The 20,608-nt window shown below is 39.3% G+C and overlaps 1 protein-coding gene across 4 annotated transcripts in view; it reads left to right on the plus strand.

Annotated features, from left to right (window-relative positions):
- The window catches only part of LARGE1 (LARGE xylosyl- and glucuronyltransferase 1), a 421,577-nt gene that overhangs the window by 288,816 nt on the left and 112,153 nt on the right, over positions 1-20,608 (plus strand). For all 4 annotated transcript variants that reach the window (XM_020809629.3, XM_073000045.2, XM_073000044.2 and 1 more), the window contains exon 7: positions 13,074-13,178. In XM_020809629.3, the coding sequence (XP_020665288.1) occupies positions 13,074-13,178 (105 nt within the window). The remainder of the gene's footprint in view (positions 1-13,073; positions 13,179-20,608) is intronic.

The following is a 20,608-nucleotide window of genomic DNA, read 5'->3' on the forward strand; positions in this document are numbered from 1 at the left end:
TTGCCTGCTTGTTTTCCAAAAGATGTCCCTTGCTTTTTAAAAGAAAAAAGAGAATTGGGAATTTACAAAGATTGCCATTTGAAACCAAGGTCAGAATCATCTATAGTATATTAAAAATGGACACTGAAGAAATATAGGGAGAAATCAACTCATTTGAAATGTGCTGTTTGAGGGGAGCCTTACAGATACCACAGACTACTAGAAAGATAAATAAGTGGGTGCTCGGGTGCTCGATCAAATCAAGCCTGATCTCTCACAAGAGCAAAAATGAGTAAATTGAGGCTAATCCTATTTTACAGATACTGTATAATGAGAACGCAGAACTGACTGGAAGAGGATATTTCTGGGGAAGATGCGGGGGGCAGTAGGAAAAGAGTCAGGTTTAATATAAGACAGCTTGACTCAGCAAAGAAATCCATAGCTGTTAGTTTGCAAGACCTGAGCAGAATTTATAAGACAATATTGTTAGGAAATTGGTGGCAGTAAGAAGAGAAAACAAGCTAACATGAGTTTCTTTCTTATTAAGTTGAAATGTTTCACTACTCATCCAAGTAGCTTCTTCAGTCTTTAGACTAAAGAAGTTACTTGGATGAGTAGTGAAACATTTCAGCCTAATAAGAAAGAAGTCCAGTTGCCATGACTCAACTTCCAGATAACCTCACCTATATGACTGAGAATCTTCACAGATAAACCTGACATGAGCTATTGTTAATTTGCAAGATCTGAGGAGAGCTCATTGACAGTGTGCATTGGCTTCTGCATTAAAGCAAACCAATTGCCACGGCAAGAAGCCGTGGGTATACATGTTTACAAATATCAGTCTGTGTCAGCTGGAGGCAGGAGAATTTTATGATTTCATTTCTTTAGGTTCATTATTACCCATGGAGAAATAGGCTATTCAGATTTTATTTTGTAAATCCGAAGAGAGGAGAAAACATTGGATCAGTTACGCTAAGCAACTTGATTTTGTAGGAACAAATAATGCAAATGGGCTGTGCAGCCTGTATCTAGTCTGATCTCACAGGGTCAACGACAACTCATTCACAGAGCTTCAAAAAGTTACCTTTTTGGAACCCCAGTACAATGCTTGTGTGGCATTCTGGGTGTTTGAGGATTCACAGGACCCATTATTTTTTGGGGGGGGGGTGGAGTGTCACTTGTTTTGTTAGGGGATTCAGTGCACCTATTCTGGGTGTTGGGAGATTCATGTTGCCCAGAATCACCCTGCTGACATGGCCAGTAACCATGCTTATTGTGTGACTCTGGGTGTTGTCGTTCAAAAAAGCAAGCGTCTGAAATCTAAAAAAGCTAGTTTGTTACAGAGGGTGCTGCATTAGATAGCAGATCAGTAAAGCTGCGCGCTACTCCATGCAGACATTCCAGAATGACAAAGTCCTTGTCCCAAATCCTCATTAGTATTTTTATAGTACACGGAACAGATCTCCATTAGTATTTTCATATTGCTCCTATTGACTGTCACCATTTTTTAGCTTCTGGGGGAAATGCAGTTTTTGAAAATTGAGCGGGTGACAATTTTAAATCATTCTTACTCATACATAGGGATCCTAGTGGAGGGGGGGTCTGTATATTTAATTCAAGAACAGGGGATTCAACTGCTTGCTCTATATTCAACGTATCATATACTTTTTGTCCCTTTAAAGTCTTTAAAAGGAGCTTACCCAAATCTATCAACAATAAAGTTGTCAGTTACTAGCAGTCATCCTGTCTTATATACTGCTGCCAGTTTTCAGAGGCAATATGTTTCATGATACAAGCTGCTGGCACTGTTGCTCACGTTTGATTGCTGTCTTCCTCTATGTATGTGGACACCATGGGAACAGAATCGCGGATTAGGCAGGACTTTAGTGTGATCCGACAAGACTCTTCCAATCCTCTATTTCAGGACAGACGACAGATACAGAACACAATAAACAGAATGTTTTCTTCACTTTTTTTATACAAAACCGCTACTTGCATCATCAGTGTCCAAGAACAAATGCTCCGATATATTTGAAACACTTCTAATAATTACACTTTAAATCAGGGGTGAGCAAAGTGCAGCCTAAGGGCCAAATGCAATAGTCCTTCTTAGCTATAAAAGCTATGAAAATCATTAATTATTTTTCATATTGAAATGAACACAGTGAATTAAGGCAATTTAGAACACCATTTAAAAGCAGAATAACAGAAAAGGAAGAAGAAAAGCACTCAAATACATGTGCATGTTAACAGCAGATTGCAGCCTGGCAAATTTTATTATGGCATAATAACTAGAGGTCACTTCATAATATCAAGATTAAATAAAACAACCTTTTTACTTTAATAACCTTATTGTTAGTCTTTAAAACACAGCTTTCTTTTCATGCTACAGGAAGACCTACAGAATAGTTACCTCTTTATAAATAGCTTCAGAGACATCTCGGGAAGCAGCCATACAAGTCATCACATCTTGTTCAGAGGCTGAATTTGTTCTAAATGCAAACTCCTAACAGTGATTCTTAGAATGTTAATCACTAACAATGTAATCTTACAGCGTATCTTAAAAATTATCCATGACAAACTGGAAGGCAGTTGTTTTTTTCTGTTACGTGACTGTTCCTTGGAAGGGTACATGAATAGAATTGATTGCTGTGACCTGAATAGTCATATGAGAAATTAAGAGTGGAGAGACATAAGAAAGTTTTAAACAAGGCTATACTTTTAGTCAAATATTAGTATCATGTAGTATTATGTAAAGATGTTTATCTGTAAATGGTTGAACTATTACTGGTTCTATGCAGATCAGTTACTCTCATCATCAGGGCTCCTAATGTTCTTGCACTACAGTTCCCAGAAGCCCTGAAAATTACCAAAAACTATAGTCTGTATTATAGAGGACCTGGTGTGCTCTAGTCCATGGGGTCACTAAGAGTCGTACATGACTAAACAACTAAACAACAAAAATAGTCTGTACTGACTAAAGTTTCTGGTTGTCCAAATACATTTCTGGTGCTAAGATTCAGGCCAACCAATATAGAGTTGGTCTTCAAAGGAAGTAAAATTATCTTCCTGTCTGGGGACTGAAACACAGCCATGAAGTGGATAAAGCATCACTAACAAGTTTAACCCTTGCTAACTTTACTTTCGAAACATTGGTTTAAAAAGATTATATTTGTGACTTTTCCTCTTATTTACCAGAAAAAAATAATGAATCTTTCATTAATCTAACAAGTCATTCCAAGCTCTGTTTTATCATCTGTTTCTGGCTTGGGTAAAAGAAAACAAACAAGCAAAGCTATATCAGGAAAAAAAATGCTTTAAACATGTCTACACATACATTGGGTGAAGAAAGTATGATCTCAATTCAGAGAATGAGACTATCATGCAGACCTCAATTCCTCGGTAAACTGGTAAGTTAGAAAATGCTAGTGTTGCTAAAAATATAGTCACCGGTTCATATTTGGAATTTGTTTATCTTCTTCAATGGAGATAGCTTGAATAGTAATATTGACTGTACAAGACAAGAAAACTGCTGGGTTCACCATTACTTGGAAGTGTTCTCTTGACAGGACTTCTGCTAACTACCTAGCTTATCACGGAGCTTCATCCCCTTGAATAATAAAATAATGCATCTGTGAAAGACACAGTCATGGTGCATGAACAATTACTTTCATGCCTTCAAGCACATTCTTTCAAGATCATTTCACCACATTATCACTTAGTGGCGAGAGAGGGAAGAAAAAAATCTTTATCCCATAATCGCATTTCTTCATGGTACGGATATGTACTTTTGTGCAATCAGTATGCATGGCTCCTGCATGACCTTCATTCATTGTAGTGGTCTTAACACAGTATGCTGATGAAATCTGTTATAGTCATGCATTAGCTATGTTGCAGGTGGATTATTCCCTGCCCTTTTAATGCACATGTGCTCTTAAACCTGGTATATATTTGTTTAAAATCCAGCTTTTTTCTTTCATTACTGTTATTAAACATTTGTTTTGTACTTCAAGTACTTCCACTGCTCTGTGGCAAAGGTTACAGATCTTCCAATTTATAGCATCTGGTTGGTTGGTTTTTTAAATAGAACTCCAAGATGAACCAGTCATTCTTCTAATTCTGCATGTGTGCATGCATGCGCACATGCAAGCATGTTTAGATACACAAGTTAAGCATGGAATGCAGGAACAAACACACAGTCGGACAATGGAAGTTTTTTTAAAAAAATATTAGCATCTTGAAAGGCAGATTTTGTCAACAGCATCCAAACTCTCAGGCTGGAACTGTATCTTTGCAATAAACGAGGTAAACTGTACTGTATTTACTGTGTGTTAGCTCCAAACAGGCATGAGTGCACTTGTAACATAGGGACACATTACAATGTGGTTTTTTTTCTGTTTTAATACGATGTGGGTTAGAGTCTGAGTGTCTGTTAGAGTCTGAGTGTGACGTCAGTTGATGGGAACACTATGCCCAGATCTCACCCACCCTATTTTTAAATTTTTAAAAAATGTATTTATGCACTTCTTCACATGTGCAATTTTAATTTCAACTTTTTTAAAGAAAGGAATTACACATCCACATGTGTGAATCAAGTTGAAAAGGGGTGGGGAAATGAAGATATGACAGCAGGTGAGGGAGGAGCAAAGGGGGTGAACAGGGAAGGTAGGGAAGGGCAGGCAAACAATAAGCAACAACTGTCCCACCCAAAATGGTGGTGTCTCTGTATGGAACAGAGCAGAAAAGAAGCGAGTGGGTGCCATTTTGAATAATGGTAGTGTTTGGGATTGTGTGATGCAACAAGAGTCAATGCAGATTCAATCCAGATGGGGAATTCTACCTTATTTCCATCCTCTAGATAAAAGTTCACTTCACTTGTCTTTGCCTCTCCATGCCAAGAAAGTGCCCCATGAACTAGATTTAGTGACCTGTCCAGCACAAATACCTAAACAGTGATTTGTTTCACACAGCTAAGGTGAACATTTTAACTGCTTCAGTGTACTGATATTATAATTTTCCCAGATGTAAATCAGCTGTTAATCTCAACTGGAGTACCTTTACTGAATCAGAAAGACTTAAATATCATTGGCTTACCTAATAATTCAAGGAGTCTACCTTAGCAGGGGCTTGCAGTTGGATTTTGCCCCCAAGTCCCACTCCAATAACATTTTTGTTTCATGCTATAAACCAAAAGGTAAGCAATGCCTCTTTTTCGGTGCTGCATTTCAGAAATTAGAAAATTTACTCTTTTGACTACAACTTCCACAATTCCATGTTCAACACGACAAATGCCCTTGGTGGCCAGAAAATTCTGAGAGCCATTGTGAAAAATAAACTTCTACAAGTTCTTTTTCAACTGGATGCTTATAAAATGTTTTAGGTTTAAATAGGAAAAAGAAATTAGAGGTCCAAATGTTCTTTACAAAGTCCTGAAGGTCTCCATCTGTCTTACACTCAAATCCGTCACTCTTTGGTCATAGAGAATGCTACTCTTTCTCAGATAGTAGTTCCAATTTCACCTGAAATTAATCAGTTCTCTGTGCGATTGTGGCCAGCATCACAGCCTTGTTTTCTTTCCCCATATTGTCTGGCTGCTAATAATGATGTATGAATAAGTAAAGAAGACAGCTTCATTTTCATAAGCTAAACATGTGCCTGGAGTAGCAAAGAAAGAGCAGAGTGTACTTAATCATAAATGTGGGGCCAGAGCAGAAAACAATGACAAAGCTTTTGTTGTTAGTCACAGTGCTTTGTTGTAATAACTCCAAAGAAGTAGAGAGAAACAGGTGAATAAAGAACAAGGAAAAGGCATTGTTGTTGCTACTGGGTTCTCAGCTAGCAAAGGACTGCAAGTGTTTCCTTTGTCCTAAGGAGCTAATTCTTCACCTCAGAAGATCTGGGTCTGAAATGCTAGTGATAAGTAAAACGAGTTTGGGGTTTCAATGTGACATGTACTTGGAAATCTTCCCATTCTTGATGACTTTCTAAGGCTCACTATGCCAAGACTTTCCCATGCACCAGTATGATTTATCAGCTTCATCCCATAATAAGACCCCAGTTCCTTTTCACTCTCCCCCCCCCCCTCTGTTCTGTATAGAGAATTCTGCTTGAGGCTCTTCCTTTGTGAATCCTGTGCAGGGAAGAAGCCATCCTGTACAGGAATTGTGATGATTCTGCACATCTTAGCATTCCATACAGAAAAAAAAAGGAAACATAAATTCAAATAAATCCTGCAGAATTGGGGGCAAGATTTCTGATGAAGAAAAACTTACACACAAAAAAAAAATCTTGTAGGTAAAAGCAAAACCAAATTTTTAAAAAAATTAAAAATAAATAAAAGTAAAAGAACAAATAGACTATAATGTGGTGGCACTTTAAACACTGTTATAGTCATTTTTATTTATTTTTATTTTATTTTATTCTTACCTACAATGCTTGCACAGACTTACAGAGCTACCTCTTCTACAAAGAAATCTTGGTAACAAAAGAAAAGAAGACTTCCACAGAGAGAGTGTGTGTCTATCTGTTAGGCAGTGAGAGACTGTTAAACTCACCGTGCTGATTTGGAGAAGTTTCTGATTGTCAGATGGATCACTAAAAAACCAAACTCCAAGAGACTTTGGGACTCTGATGCCTGCTAAAGCGAATCCCAAGGAGAGTGCTGGGATTTGACAGAACTGGGTGTATGTGGCTTAAGGGCATTAAGAGAGTGTAGTAGCTTGGTGGAACCTAGCTTGCTACTTATGAAAAATATTCTTCATCTTGATTCAACTATCATAGACTGCAGTACAGTAAGAATTAAGTGCCAGGGAACAGAAGTATTTGGCACAAGCCTTCTCTACAAGACACTTTGTCCTTGTGGGTGGGTTTATGAATATATATAAATGGATGAGTAGGTATCTAGAAAACTGTTTTATCTTGAGTCATAGCTATGGGCCATCTAGCCAGGTATTATCAAGTCTGAGTGACACCAATAATCATTCAAGGTTTCAGGCAAGTTTCTTGCCTAGTCTTACCTAAAGAGCCCCTGCTGTTCCTTGGTAGTTCCTTCAGGTGCTAACCAGGCATTGCCCCACTTAACCCCCATTGCAGACATGTTTAAGTGTTTCTAGACTGGTATGGTGGTGTATAAGAGATTTAAGGGTCAATAAATGTATCATTTCATTTTCTAGATAGGTTACAGTATATCTGAGAGACATGTTTACAGTGGTACCTCGACTTATGAATGTCTCTACTTACAAACATTTCGAGTTACAAACGGCTCCGTTCACAAATTTTTGCTTCAACTTGTGAACGGAGCTTCGACTTACGAATGAAAAAAAACTTTCCTGCCCTTTTTTTTAACCTAAGTTCATCTTAGGTCAAAAGAAGAAAAAAGAAAAAAATTCTCCCCCTAGTGGTAGAGTACAGATTAACCAGCTTTGCATTAGAACTAATGCCTCTACTTGCAAACAGCACCTCAACATAAGAACAAAAAACAGCTGGAATGGATTAACTGGTTTTCGTAAATCGAGGTACCACTGTAGTACTATACAGAATGTCAGAGTATGGCTCAGAAGAATCCTGAGTTCAAATGTCTACCCTCCCATGGAAACCCACTGGGAAATGACAGTTGTAAACATCTCAGCATATCCTTGAACATCTAATTTGCACAAAAATCTAAGGTCACCATAGGTTAAAAATGGCTTGACAAAATGACAACTATAGCTGAAGCTGTACCACAACAATGCGCTGGTACATCAGTCCCACAGTGGGTGATTTAAGAGCAAGATGTAAAGTGTAGGACATACTCACCGGCTGCTTTCACTTTCAACAAGAAGGCTCAACCAGAAAGTGGTGTTAACTGGTAGTATTAAAATAACAGATTTGCTCAGATGAGGAACACCATCAGTAGGGTGCAAACTGTAAGGCATGTACACCTCTCTCTCTCTCTCTCTTTCTCTCTCTCTCTCTCTCTCTCTCTGTGTGTGTGTGTGTGTGTGTGTGAGAGAGAGAGAGAGAGAGAGAGAGTATGGGTGTAATATTTTTGCCGTGCCTTTCTCCTTAGAAGAAAAACAAAATGTCATACATCGTTAAAAGACAGTGTGTAAAGCCAACAAGAGTGAGCATACAATACTGAAAGGATCAAAGAAATATCACAGTAAACAAAAGCAACTCCAAAACACATTCAAAACAGTAAAGTACAGCAATACATTTAACAAACTCCACTCAGGCAGCCAGTCACTGAGGGAAAGCTTGCTTGAAGAGAAAGATCTTTGCCTGTTTATGAAAAGACAGCAAAGATGGTGCCAGCCTGGCCTCTTGTGGGAGGATGTTCCAAAGTCTGGGAGCAGCAACACAGAAGGCCCTCTCCCATGTTCCCACCTGTGAAGGTGGTGGGATTGAGAGAAAGGCTTCTTCTGATGAACATCCAGGCAAACTCATAAAGGGAGGAATGGTCCTTGAGATAGCCAGGGCCCAAGCTGTTTATGGCTTTATAGGTTAGAACCAGCACTTGAAAGAGTGCCCGGTACTGGATTGGCATACACAATGTATCCATGTACAGTGGTGCCTCATTTAACGGTGATAATCCGTTCCAGGAAAATCGCCGTTAAGTGAAAACATCGTAAAGCGAAAATAAAAACCCCATTGAAACACATTGAAACCCGTTCAGTGCGTTCCAGTGGGGTAAAAACTCACAGTCCAGTGAAGATCCTCCATATGGCGGCCATTTTCACTGCCTGTATAGCAAGGAATCCGTCCCTAAACACAGCGGGGAGCCATTTTAATTACCTGGCAGCCATTTTGAAACCACCGATCAGCTGTTTAAAAAACATCATTTTGTGAAGAATTGGTTCCCGAAGCAGGGAACCGATCATCGCAAAGCGAGATTCCCCCATTTAGACCATCGTTTTGCAATCGCAATTGCGATCACAAAAAGATTGTCATAAAGTGGATTCGTCGTAATGCGGGGCAATCGTAAAGCAAGGCACCACTGTACATAGTCTTATTCTATTATTGGGCCAAACAGCAAAAGCAGAGCTACATTTGAACTTCTGGTGCTGGTATGTCTAGGTAATTTAGTAAAGAATGTGCCATTGCCTCTGTGGCAAGGAGAAATGAATCTGAGAGCTGCCATAGAAAAGAATCACTGTATGATAATCCCTTACTTTAGTAGGAAAGCTTTTTCCATGAAAAGTAGGCACAACAATGTTAAAACAGACTCTTCAGACATACATTTGATTCACATTTTCAAGGAAGTTCTTTTTCATCTGGAAAGGTAAATGGTTCTTCACTGTTCACATCAAGAACCTTTGCCTAGGTGTGGAAAGATGAGAAAAATTAGACACTAATAAATGTACATAAAGCTACCATTTATTTCCAAGTATTTAACCCACATGTGCAATCAGGAGTGCTCCTGTAGCCAAAATGGCACCACTCAGGAGAGAAGTTATGAGGACTCTTTGGAAAGCCCAAGTTTTGCAGAAGGGGGGAGTGAGATCATTAAAAAAGGGGGGGAGTGAGATCATTAAAGGGGGATGTGAGAGAATACCAGCAAAAACAACTCACTGAGAGGGGCAAGCTGGCAGGGGAATTCCGGGAATTGTAGTCTAAAAAAGAAAATGTACCAGGCTTTTGGGGGGGAAATCAAACTCGTGATCAATTTCATTGTATTTCTCCAAATTGCACCTACATTTTCTTGCTTTCCTTGTTTCGTATTAGTTGCAATATTGTTCGATTTCTTTCAATTGAATTCAGACACATAATTTTTGTATTATGCACATGTATTTATGCCCCTCTATGTATTTTCCCCCACTGGCCAAAGCATGTTTTTGTACATTGTTCACTTGTATATGCTTTAGCTATTTATGTCTTAAAGGACGCACACAGTTCTGTGAGCACTTTATTTCTTCCAAATGTCCCATTACCTTTGCAACGGTGTGAATTTTCAAGGCAAGGTTCGTCTCTCCTTCCAACGAGTCTCGGGAGTGCAGAAGCACTACTTTTGGCAAGACTCTACAAGCCAGCCAAATTCTTTTCTATCCCTGTCTGATGATCATAAGCAGTCTTCTGTGGGGAACAGGGAATGGCTGAGTGAGGAGAGCAGAAACAGATAGATTCCACTCTGCAGCTTTTTCTTGAGGGTCCTGTTTGTCTCTTTTAGTGTTATTTTATGGATGGCAGAACAGGGTGAAATAAGAGAGTAAAATGGGTGTTTAACAAAACACAACACCCCTGAATTCTAAGCGAGAAAACAAATCCATTAACAAGGAACAAGGTTTGTGCATTACCAATTATGAATCAGTCTGAGTCCTGGCTCCTGTGACTTGACTTTGGGATTGTATAATGAAAGTCGACTGGTGGCTTGCAGAGAGGGAATTCAAGAGCAGCTTCTTGCAAATGGGATTCTCACATTTTTCTTTTGATGCAAGATGTATCTTCCCAAGAAGATTTTTAGACTGCTGAGTTGTGAAATGCATTTGCAGGACATTAGATAAGGTGAGCTTTTTCGTCTTATCACTGATAATACTTGGTTCCACCTGAGCCATGCTTTAGCACAGCCAGCCCGTGGCAATTAGGACTTCATTCTGTCTTCATTTGCTCCACATGACCTTTAATACCATGCGTGTATATATATGGCTATAAGGGGAAACAAAGCTCATAGTCCCAAAAAGCAGCTTTCTCTGCAAAACAAGATGCTCAGGCTTGCTCAGCAGTCTTTACTGAGATGCATCATACTTGATTTTTAATGTATTTTCTTGTTTTGCTGTGTGTGGGTTTCCCGAAAACTTGAACGATCCAAAATAGAAACTAATTCCATTTTCTCCTTGTGGTGTTGTAGCTAGAGTAGTCTGAGCTAAATAACTGTTACTGCTGCTGCTTGTGCTACTGCTATTGTTGCTGTTGTTGTTATTATGTGCTATCAAGTTGCCTCCAACTTATACTGACCCTATCAATGAGCACTCTCCAAAATGTCCTATCCTCAGTTGCCCTGCTCAGCTCTTGTAAATTCAAACCTGTGGTTTCCTTTATGCAGTCAGTCTATCTGATTACTGCTGCCTTCCACATTTCCCAGAATTACTGTCTTTTCCAGAGAATCCTGCCTTCTTGTGATAAGCCAAAATAGGAAAGACTCCATTTCAACATTTTTGCTTCCAGAGATAGTTCAGGATTGATTAGATTCAGGACCCACTTGTTTGTCTTTCTGGCAGTCCAGGGTATCAGCAAAGCTTTCTTCCAGCACCATATTTCACATTAATCAATTATTTTCCTATCAGCTTTCTTTACTGTCCAGCGTTCACACCAATACATGGTGATCAGAAATACAAGAGTGTGAAATATAGCAATACAAATATCAAACAGTAATGTGTGGAATATTAGGAAAATGTGTGCTAGAGTCCTCAAGTTCAGAACATTAAAATATTAATATTAATACCATAAATTCAGTTATTTTTGCTTATTTTATTAATAAAATATATTAGGGAAAGAAGAGAAGAAGATGCTACAGGGAAGACTCCAGATTCATTAATAGTAGTCTAGCAAATGATTTGCATGCATAAACGAATTTGTAGGTTCAATACTCAGCATGTCTGTTAAAGCCAAGGAAAGGTTCCTTCCTGATGAGCTCGTATCTCCAAAAGAAATTAGACTACATGGGGTAGATCGACCACTGATGTTGCTGGCCAATATGAACCAGCTTAATATATTTAATAGTCAGTAAAGCTGCACTCTGGTGTTGATTATTACCTGAAGTGCTCCATCTGCCCTCATCAGTGAGGCTCTCAGAAATAACACATTGCCATTTCACTAGAGCCCTGTTCCTGTGTTATAAAATTCCAAACATAAACAGCAGGCAGGAACATGTGACATCTTCCCTGACAACTTCCTTATGTAATAGAAACAATCCGCAATCTAGATATAGCAGCTTATATATGCAGACACATGAATATATCTTTCAGGACTTTAATCTTACAGAGGTAAACACAGTTGCATCCACACAACATTTCTTTCCTCCGCAGTAGAGGGAAATTCGGGAGGACCGAATGAGTAGTGCTTGCACCCCATCTGTCTACCACACTGACAGTTTTTGTCATGTGCAAATAGGGCTTATGTTTAAGCAGACTTTTATTTTACCAGCTCAACAAAACTTTCTGGTTAAGAAATTTGTGAGAACATATCAGAAATGTAAAGTTGTAGTACAGACTTAAATAAGAGTCCAGTAATCATATCTTTCAGTCTTTCTAACATGCTTTTTTTCAAATGTTTAAGTTGTTTATCGTGTGATGCTGGTTTAACTGCTTTTGAATATTTTAATAATTTATTGCATTTTAAGCATTTAAAATACATCGTATTTTAATAGTATAAGCCACCTTGGGTCTTCTCTTTGGGAGAAATGCAGAGTATAAATAATGGAATGGAATAAAATGAAATGCAATGAAATTGTCATCTAGCATGCAGTGGACCACACAAACACATTTAGCTGTTTAATTTAATTGAAATGAATATGGTGTTTTTTTTCCCAGAGGAATAAAGTATGGCTTTAGTTGGATTGAAGAGTTTTGATAAGCCTTCCTGGAAACAAAAGATAACAGAATAGCTATGTAAAGAGTTCGCTTGCAAACAAGAAGAATGTGGTCAAAAATAATCATGATACTCTGTTAAAGAAATAAAATGGCTCAGTAGTTGGACTAGATGAAAATCTATTGGGAGAGGGAAATGAGTTATTAGGGATGAAATGGAGAATCTGAACTCCTTTTCAGTGTCAAAGTCATGTTACAGGGAGAAGGAAACCAACAAAAATCAATCAAAAGCAATATAAGAGTGATGCTTTAGCATCTTTTTTGTGGCCATTTAGATTAAGCAATTATAGCTTTCCTTAACTGACATTGGTCAATATAAATTTTCACACTTACCATTAGAATATTGTGTGTGTGTGTGTGTCTTTTTGTGTCTGTATATCTAGATATCAGTGTGAATGATGCCACTAGAAAATTGTTCTAGAGATAATGGATAATGTTGGATACATGACTGGGATATTTTGAGGATTTGATTAAAAACAAAACATAAAAATTTGGTCCTGAGTCTAAGAATCTCACATGACTTCTGTTTTCCAGGACAGCAGGTTCTTGGCTTGGTGGAAAACCAGAGTGACTGGTATCTGGGAAATCTCTGGAAGAACCACCGGCCCTGGCCAGCTCTTGGTAGAGGTTACAACACAGGTAGGCTGAGTAATATCATGGAACTAATGGGGGAGGGAGAGTGGATTGATGACTAGTGAAATGTCTATTATTGTGGTGGATGGAGGTGAGAGGAGTGACCTTTACTATGTCTATCTATAGAGGCCTGACAGATCATGCTGAACAAAAGGGGACCTATCCTTCCCACAGTACCTGCCACAGGTACCAGAAGGACATCTGGAAAATGCTCCCCATGACCACCTGACTCTTATGAGTCATTATTTTCTGTCTTATTATTCATTTAATCTGTATTTACACCATAAATCTTCATTTTATATATCAATTCATTTAAGAGCTCTTGGAGGTCTAGATGCAGGCACACCAGATATGTGTTATTGGGGGGAAAAGAAATTTGATTTCTAGGTCTTTTTTTTAACGTTAAAATTTTAAATAGTGACCCTCACCTTAAACTAGCATTTGAATGACTAGCATTTCATTTTTTTCTATTGTATCATTCGGCCCTTCCATATCAAATTTTAATTTGCTTTTTAAATTCCATTTACCTCAGTTCTCCATCTAGAAATCTGTTAGTTTACCATATTTCGCAGATCCAAGCATCGAACATAATATTTCCTAAATATTTCCTAGCTTCATAACTGTTAGAGCAGTACGGAAATGGAATCAATTACCTCAAGAGGTGGTGAGTGCTCCAACACTGGAGGCATTCAACCATCTGACAGATATCCTTTGATTTGTATTCCTGCATGAGCAGGGAGTTGGACTCGATAGCCTTATAGGCCCCTTTCAATTTCACGATTCTATAATTCTGTGATTTTCAGTACTTTCATTCTCCCCTAAATTAAAGTGTGCTGCTTATATAAATTAAATGTATTCACATGCCTTCCTCCTTACAGACTCTCTTCATAATTTATAACACGATAAATGGATGCCCTTCTACTTTATACCAGCTCAGTTGTGGACTCATATTGCCAGGGTAGCTAAATACATGTTCCCAGAGCAACCATACATCTCTGGAATCAACCTTCCTTTGAGACTGAATGTAGCGACAATGGATATAGCAAATATTCTGAACAAGGAACAGAAAGGTTGCGCAACTAGATAGCCTAGGTGTGTTTTCCCCTTTTGCTTATTCTGGTTCTATGTGTATATTGGTATTCCTAAGGTTCTTCCTCTGAAGTTACTTCCTGCTTCTTTTGACTGCTAGCTAGAGAGAGGCATATTGAAATAGGTTTTCCATGATTGCTGAACAGACTGGTACAGCTTTAAAGGTTTTTCTAATCATGTTTAGAATCCTTCTTGTACACTAGCCTTTAGTGGATTTCCTGAACAACAAAGTTAAGCTTTCTATTTACCTGATTATAAGTTTCCCCTTAATCCTGTACAATAGCCATGAATTCAGTCTTAGCCCACTGCATTATACTAGTATAAATACCAAATATTCTTATGGAAATTTGATTCTTCTGTATGTCTTTTAGAACCAGTATAAAGCTGTTGTACTCAGTTTGATTTTGATAGCTTGGTTATGCTGATAAGCTAGTGGTAACAGTAAGAGTTAGAAGGCTGGTTTTGAATAGGGAGAATCACATTCCACATCTCTTAGGAAAATTACTGAACACTTTTAACTCACATCACTATCTTTCAGCCTAAGCTGCCTCTTTTTCACAGAGGATAAGGCTATCAGTACCTAGTGTGACAACCCCAGACCTACTGGAGGATGCCACACTTTAACTAAGCTGCCACCAACCATTCCCTATAAGGAGTCACACAGACCAGGAATGGATTTTTAACAAACAAAGGAATAAGGTTTATTTAAATAACACACAGGGAAAATAAAATGATCAAGTGAATAAGATACAGTAACGTGGCTTAGTCTCAATCATACATACACCAGTTTGGTTCACACAGAACACCTTTAAATAAAGCACAGACCCTGAACCTATCAGTTCTGGCTACCCATAAAGACACCTGAACCTATCAGGTAGGTACTGACTGACACACAGTAGTACCCTGTCTGACACACAGACTCCCACACCAGCTTCTTCTTCCTTCAGCTTCTCCTAACTTCTCCACACAAGCTCCACATATATATACAGTACAGCCCCTCCTCCTGATGTCCCGCCTTCCACTCCCCATAGGATGGAACTTTCCCTCCAACCCATGACAGACAGGTAACATCAGTGCTGTATGTAACACCTAGTACTCGCCATGAACGTACCTTCAATATCTGAAGCATTATGTCTCTCAGGAGAAGCTGCGGGTGGACACAAATGGAAGAATGCTGTTGTGCTCATACCCTGCTGTGCACTTTCCGGAGGCATCTGGTTGGCCACCTGAGAAGAACAGACTATTGAACTTAGGTTAACCTTGGATCTTTCTTGTAGCACCTTGAAAGACTTACAGGTTTCATATGAGATAACCTTGGGTGTACTGCAGCTTACAAATCTGTGGAAGTTTACACTAAATGAAACTTGTTAGTCTGTAAGGTACCACCGGACCTTTTGTTGTTCTCCGTGCAGCAGACTAAGGTGGAGATCTCCTGAGCAAAATATCCTGTCCTGGTTTGTGAGACGTTTGCAGCACTTTATGAAAAATTACAGAGTTCTTAAACAGGCTTCCAGTCACATTTCCAAATCAGCCAACTGGTAATTTTTGATGTTTTCCTACCATTTATATAGGTTCAGCTAGAAAAGCAAAATTTTGTTCCTATCTTTCAGAAAAACTCAGAAAAGGGCCAGGTGGTCTCCAAAACAATAGAAATGCAGGGGGAGGTGATACCTATCTTTGTTTCTCTAGAGTCTAACAAAGCTACAAACATCAAAGCACAGGAAATATTGTTCCTTCAAGAGAACAATAGGATCATAATTGTCCATATAAAATAAAATCCAGGCTGTCAGATTTCCTACCCCAGATGGAAAATAGAAGCATGCTGTCCATGAATTTATTATAGTGGGAGGGACAGGCTTGTCTGCTGATTTGTGTGTGAAGTGTGAGCAGACATACAAGGTGCATAAAGAACTTACGCACGTGCATCTAAATCAATGCTGTCTTGTGCTTCTTATGGTTGGATAGTGACTTATGTTCCACTAGCACCTTAAATAGAAGGAGAACCCAGATGGGAAAGGTTACATTCCTTTTAGAAAACATTGCTTTTAAATAATCTTATGCCACCAACCAGTTGTCTACTGTGCCAGACATTTTATATGAAATAAATCCTCTGATTAACTTTTGCAAAATGATTTCAGTGAGCCTCAGTTATTAAATCTGGTGCAAGATTTATATTGGAGTGGAAATCTTACTTCCCTCTTGCCTCAAGCATTCATTAGGCAGCCTGAGACTGATGGGTATTGGAATCTAACAACATCTGAAATCCTACAGACATCTCATCTCTGATTTGTATTATGAACGCTGTTGACTTAAGGGCTTGCCCAGAACGTTCATGTATTCTGACAGGCTTTAACTTCTGTGGTCAGGCTGTTCTGACTTTGTAGTACCATGTGGGTAAGCTTGATGTAAGACCCTGAAATATAACAGCACTCATTCAACATTTCCACGGTGTAAATCCTATTGACAGAGCTGAATGGTTATAAGGCTAATGATGTAATCAGGCACAAACTTTAATCTTTAGTTTTCAAGTTTCCTACCTCTACTGCCCTCAAGTTCCATTGATCTCTAGGAACCCCTTTTGACCTGGGGAGTTCTTGGGAAAGTACCAGGGTCAATTTTTAGATATTAAAGTCTTCCCCACTCCTCTTGCGAGGATCCCAAAGGATTCTCCAGGTCAAAAGGGATCCATAGCGAACCCTAGAATCGGGGGTTATAGGAAACTTTAACTTAAACATTAATATATGTGGCTGATGACATTTTTCTTTTGGTAGTGAGCAATCATACATCCTTATAAGCAGTGCAATGCATAATCATAGTATTTCCTCTTTGTGAACATTTTACTTCCTCCCCACTTCTCCATTTCTCTCTCTCTCTTTTTTTCTGAGTGGAATGATTAGGGCTCAAGCAAACCAGGTTTCTAAAAATAAGGGCTTCCATGTGTAAGGTGCGTGCTGCATATTACGTTATAGATGGGGTGGTAGTCACACTGACATCAAAAGAAAAAACTCATTAGCCAGGCACTTTCAGGAACCATCCCAATGTTCCCATCTTCTCTTATGCCCAAGTAATTATAGCACTAACTGTCTTTGGAGGCATAAATGTTGAAACTGAAGCTGTCCTACTTTGCACACATCATGAGAAGGCAGGATTCCCTGGAAAAGACAATAATGCTGGGAAAGACAGAAGGCAGCAGGAAAAGAGGAAGAACAAGTAAGAGATGAAATGACTCCCTAAAGGAAACTGCAAGTTTGAGTTTACAAGAGCTGAGGGCAGCTGAGGACAGGATATTTTGGAAATTGGTCATTCAAAGGGTCACCATAAGTCAGAAGCAACTTGAGGGCTTATAACAACAATCAAAGGATGGGTAGCGGTGGGGATAGCCCTGTGAGAAATGTTTTTAGTCAGCTGAAGTACATTTTCAGACAGCTTCAGGGATCATTCAGATCTGGAGTTCAAGTACAATAGTTGACAGATACTCTGAATAGTGATTTGTGACAGACTTGCATGCTTGCAAATGTATACATTCATGCACTATTCATCTTACAGATTTTAGTCTGTTAATGCTGCCATAATTCAGTTATGTCTGAAAATATATTAATACTCGCCCCTCTTCCAACTTATATGTTAGGCAAGCTTTAGAAGGGGTGGAGAGACAACTTGAAAAACTTAGTGAATGAAAGGAAGATTGGATAGGAGCTTGCAGTAAGTGGAACAACATTTTTCAGAAAAATGGAACAAGAGGTCATGCAATGAGACAGTTTTGCTTCTCAAAGACAGCAGAGGATGGATTATTGACGGAGTCAGCATATGTTGCAATAAAGAAAGCTACTAAAATAGGAATGTATTGTTTGACTCAGTGCTCCTGGATGGGAACAAAGACATAAATCTCTCAGGGTGGATGAAGAAATCCTAAAGAATGCTCAAGTCTTATCAAATACCTGCTCAGTAAATTTGAACAGCTGTCAAGGAACACAGATTTGCAGGCAGAAGGGACCTAGAAATGTTATGAAAATGGCAAAGAAAAATGTAATCCAAAAGTTAATCAGCCGTGGTGTCAGAGTGGAGAAGAGGAGAAGCAGTGGACCAAACCTCTGAATTATTTAATCCTCAAATGAAAAATAATTTTTAAAGCAGTAATGGGGTGTATGCATCTCTCCAGATTTTTCCAGACATCAGTTTCCGTCATCTTTCACCATTGGTGAAATCTTGTTCCACATATTACACCCATTAAAGGACAATAATGTAACTGGTGGGGTGATTTTTGGCCATTAAAACATTTCTCCTTCTGCACCATGGTTTTTATAACTCCTGTGTAATTTCCTGCATTGCATGGAAGCCATGGGGACTGTGGGATGGGAGGAGGAAGTAGCTGATTATTGAAAGCTTCCCCTTGCCAGTGTTATCCACCAGCAGTGATGTTTGGTAAGTAAAGACTTCCTCCTCCTCCCTTCCCACAAATCCCACAGCTTCCATGCAAGGAATTCCACAAGGGTCTATAAAACAATGGAACAGAAGTAGAACATTTTGAATGATCAAAAATCACTTGCTCCTGGTTACATGTATACCTATGGATTTCTTTTTATATCAAATAATCAACATCTTGAATAAATGAAAAATAGAACTGAAATCCTATGAAGTCAGCTAAATACTTCCAGAGCTCATTCATTTGATGATGTGTCTTAAATCAGTGGTTCCTAAACTTTCAGAAGCCATAGACAGCTGTCAGGACTTCTCATAATTGTAGTTTAACCATAACGGAGACGAGGGCAAATATGGAACTAGGGCTTCAAATTGTTCCCGTATATGAACTCCACCTCATTATGGTAACTGCTGTTTTTTTTTCATTCCAGGCCATGAAATAGATGGCCTCATGTAACTTGCCTCCTTAGCAATGCTGTTAGCAATTCGTATGTAGCCATTCTACAATTACGTCCTTCTAAAAAGGCATCCTTTAAGCCCAGAATAGGAAACTATAGCTGTGGATCCAAATTTTGTGTTGAGGAAAAGCACCTGAGTGGATGTGAATTAGAAAAATTAGACTGAGACATAGGAAGCTGCTTTGAACCTAATCAGGCCAAAGTTCTAGCTCAGCCGTGTCTGATCTGAGGTCAAAAGCATTCTGGGCTTCCAGACAGGGATTTTCCCAGCCCTTCCTGGAGATGCTTGTGATTGAAATTGGTACATTTTGCATACCAGTTACATGCTCTATCATCGCCATTAAGCTGCAGTTCTTTCCCACTAATGCCTTTCTGTGCCTTCAGGTGACAGGCCAGCTATCCCTTGCTCACTGCTAAGAGGGGGGAGAGAGACATGTGTAAGACTGATGCTGTGATTGTACTCTTTCACACACAGAAGGCTGTAAACAAAGTTATGTGGGTATCTGTAAATAGCTGGCGCTTCAGCATAGCTTCCTGAGCTTTAAGTAGCCATTCCAGAAAGGCAGAAGGTGGGGGGAGACTGTCTTAGATATATAGCATCAATTTTGAATCAGTAAACACAGCTCAGAGTTTTATGTTCCCCCTGTTGATTGTTGGTATTGCACCATCAGAAATGACCAGGTAGCAATAACTTATGTCTGAATACATACCTTCCATAAAATAGCAGTGGCATTTGTGTAGCCTAGCTCCTTAGGGCCAATGCAGACATGATTAATATAATTAAATTTGTTTCAGCTGATCGGGCTACTGAAGTGCTGGCTTGAATGGAACAGCAGAAGCATTACACGTCTCAGGAGTTGTAGCTTTGCAGCTTGTAGTTGAATTCTCTGTTGTTTATGCCCTACGATAATTTTCATGATAATGGGATTCCAGTATTGAAATAGGACAGTTTGAGAGAAGGACAACTTTGCTGGCCATCTGCATAATTTGGTTTAAATGTATGGTTCTTCCAGAGTCAACTTATTAGGTGTTTATTTATTTACTTTGTAACCTGACTTTCCTCTAGTGAGCTGAAGGCCAAGGATACTGGGACGTCTTTGGGTTTGAGTCCCAAGTCCCAAGCTTCACGTCTGAGTCACAACTCCCTGCCTGAGGAATTGTGGGAATTGCAGTCTCAAAAAAACACAATAAGGTCCCCTTGCCACTCCCACATCTTCCCTTTCTCCCTGGCTGTCCCAGTAGCTGTGATGCCCTCTGTCTTACCTTACCAGCCGAGTCCACCTCCCTGCCAGTCCCACTGCTGCTTCCTGCCCCAACTGGGCAGGATCCACCACTGGTGATGGCATCGGCAACAGTAGCCACCGTCTTGATCTTGTGTGTTCCTCCACAGCAGCTGTAGAGGCCTCCCAAACTGCAACAGTGTCCATGTGTCTGACCATGGGCCCATATTCAAGAGCGGGGCTACAAAGC

Source organism: Pogona vitticeps, chromosome 5, assembly GCF_051106095.1.
Source record: "Pogona vitticeps strain Pit_001003342236 chromosome 5, PviZW2.1, whole genome shotgun sequence".
NCBI lineage: Eukaryota > Metazoa > Chordata > Lepidosauria > Squamata > Agamidae > Pogona > Pogona vitticeps.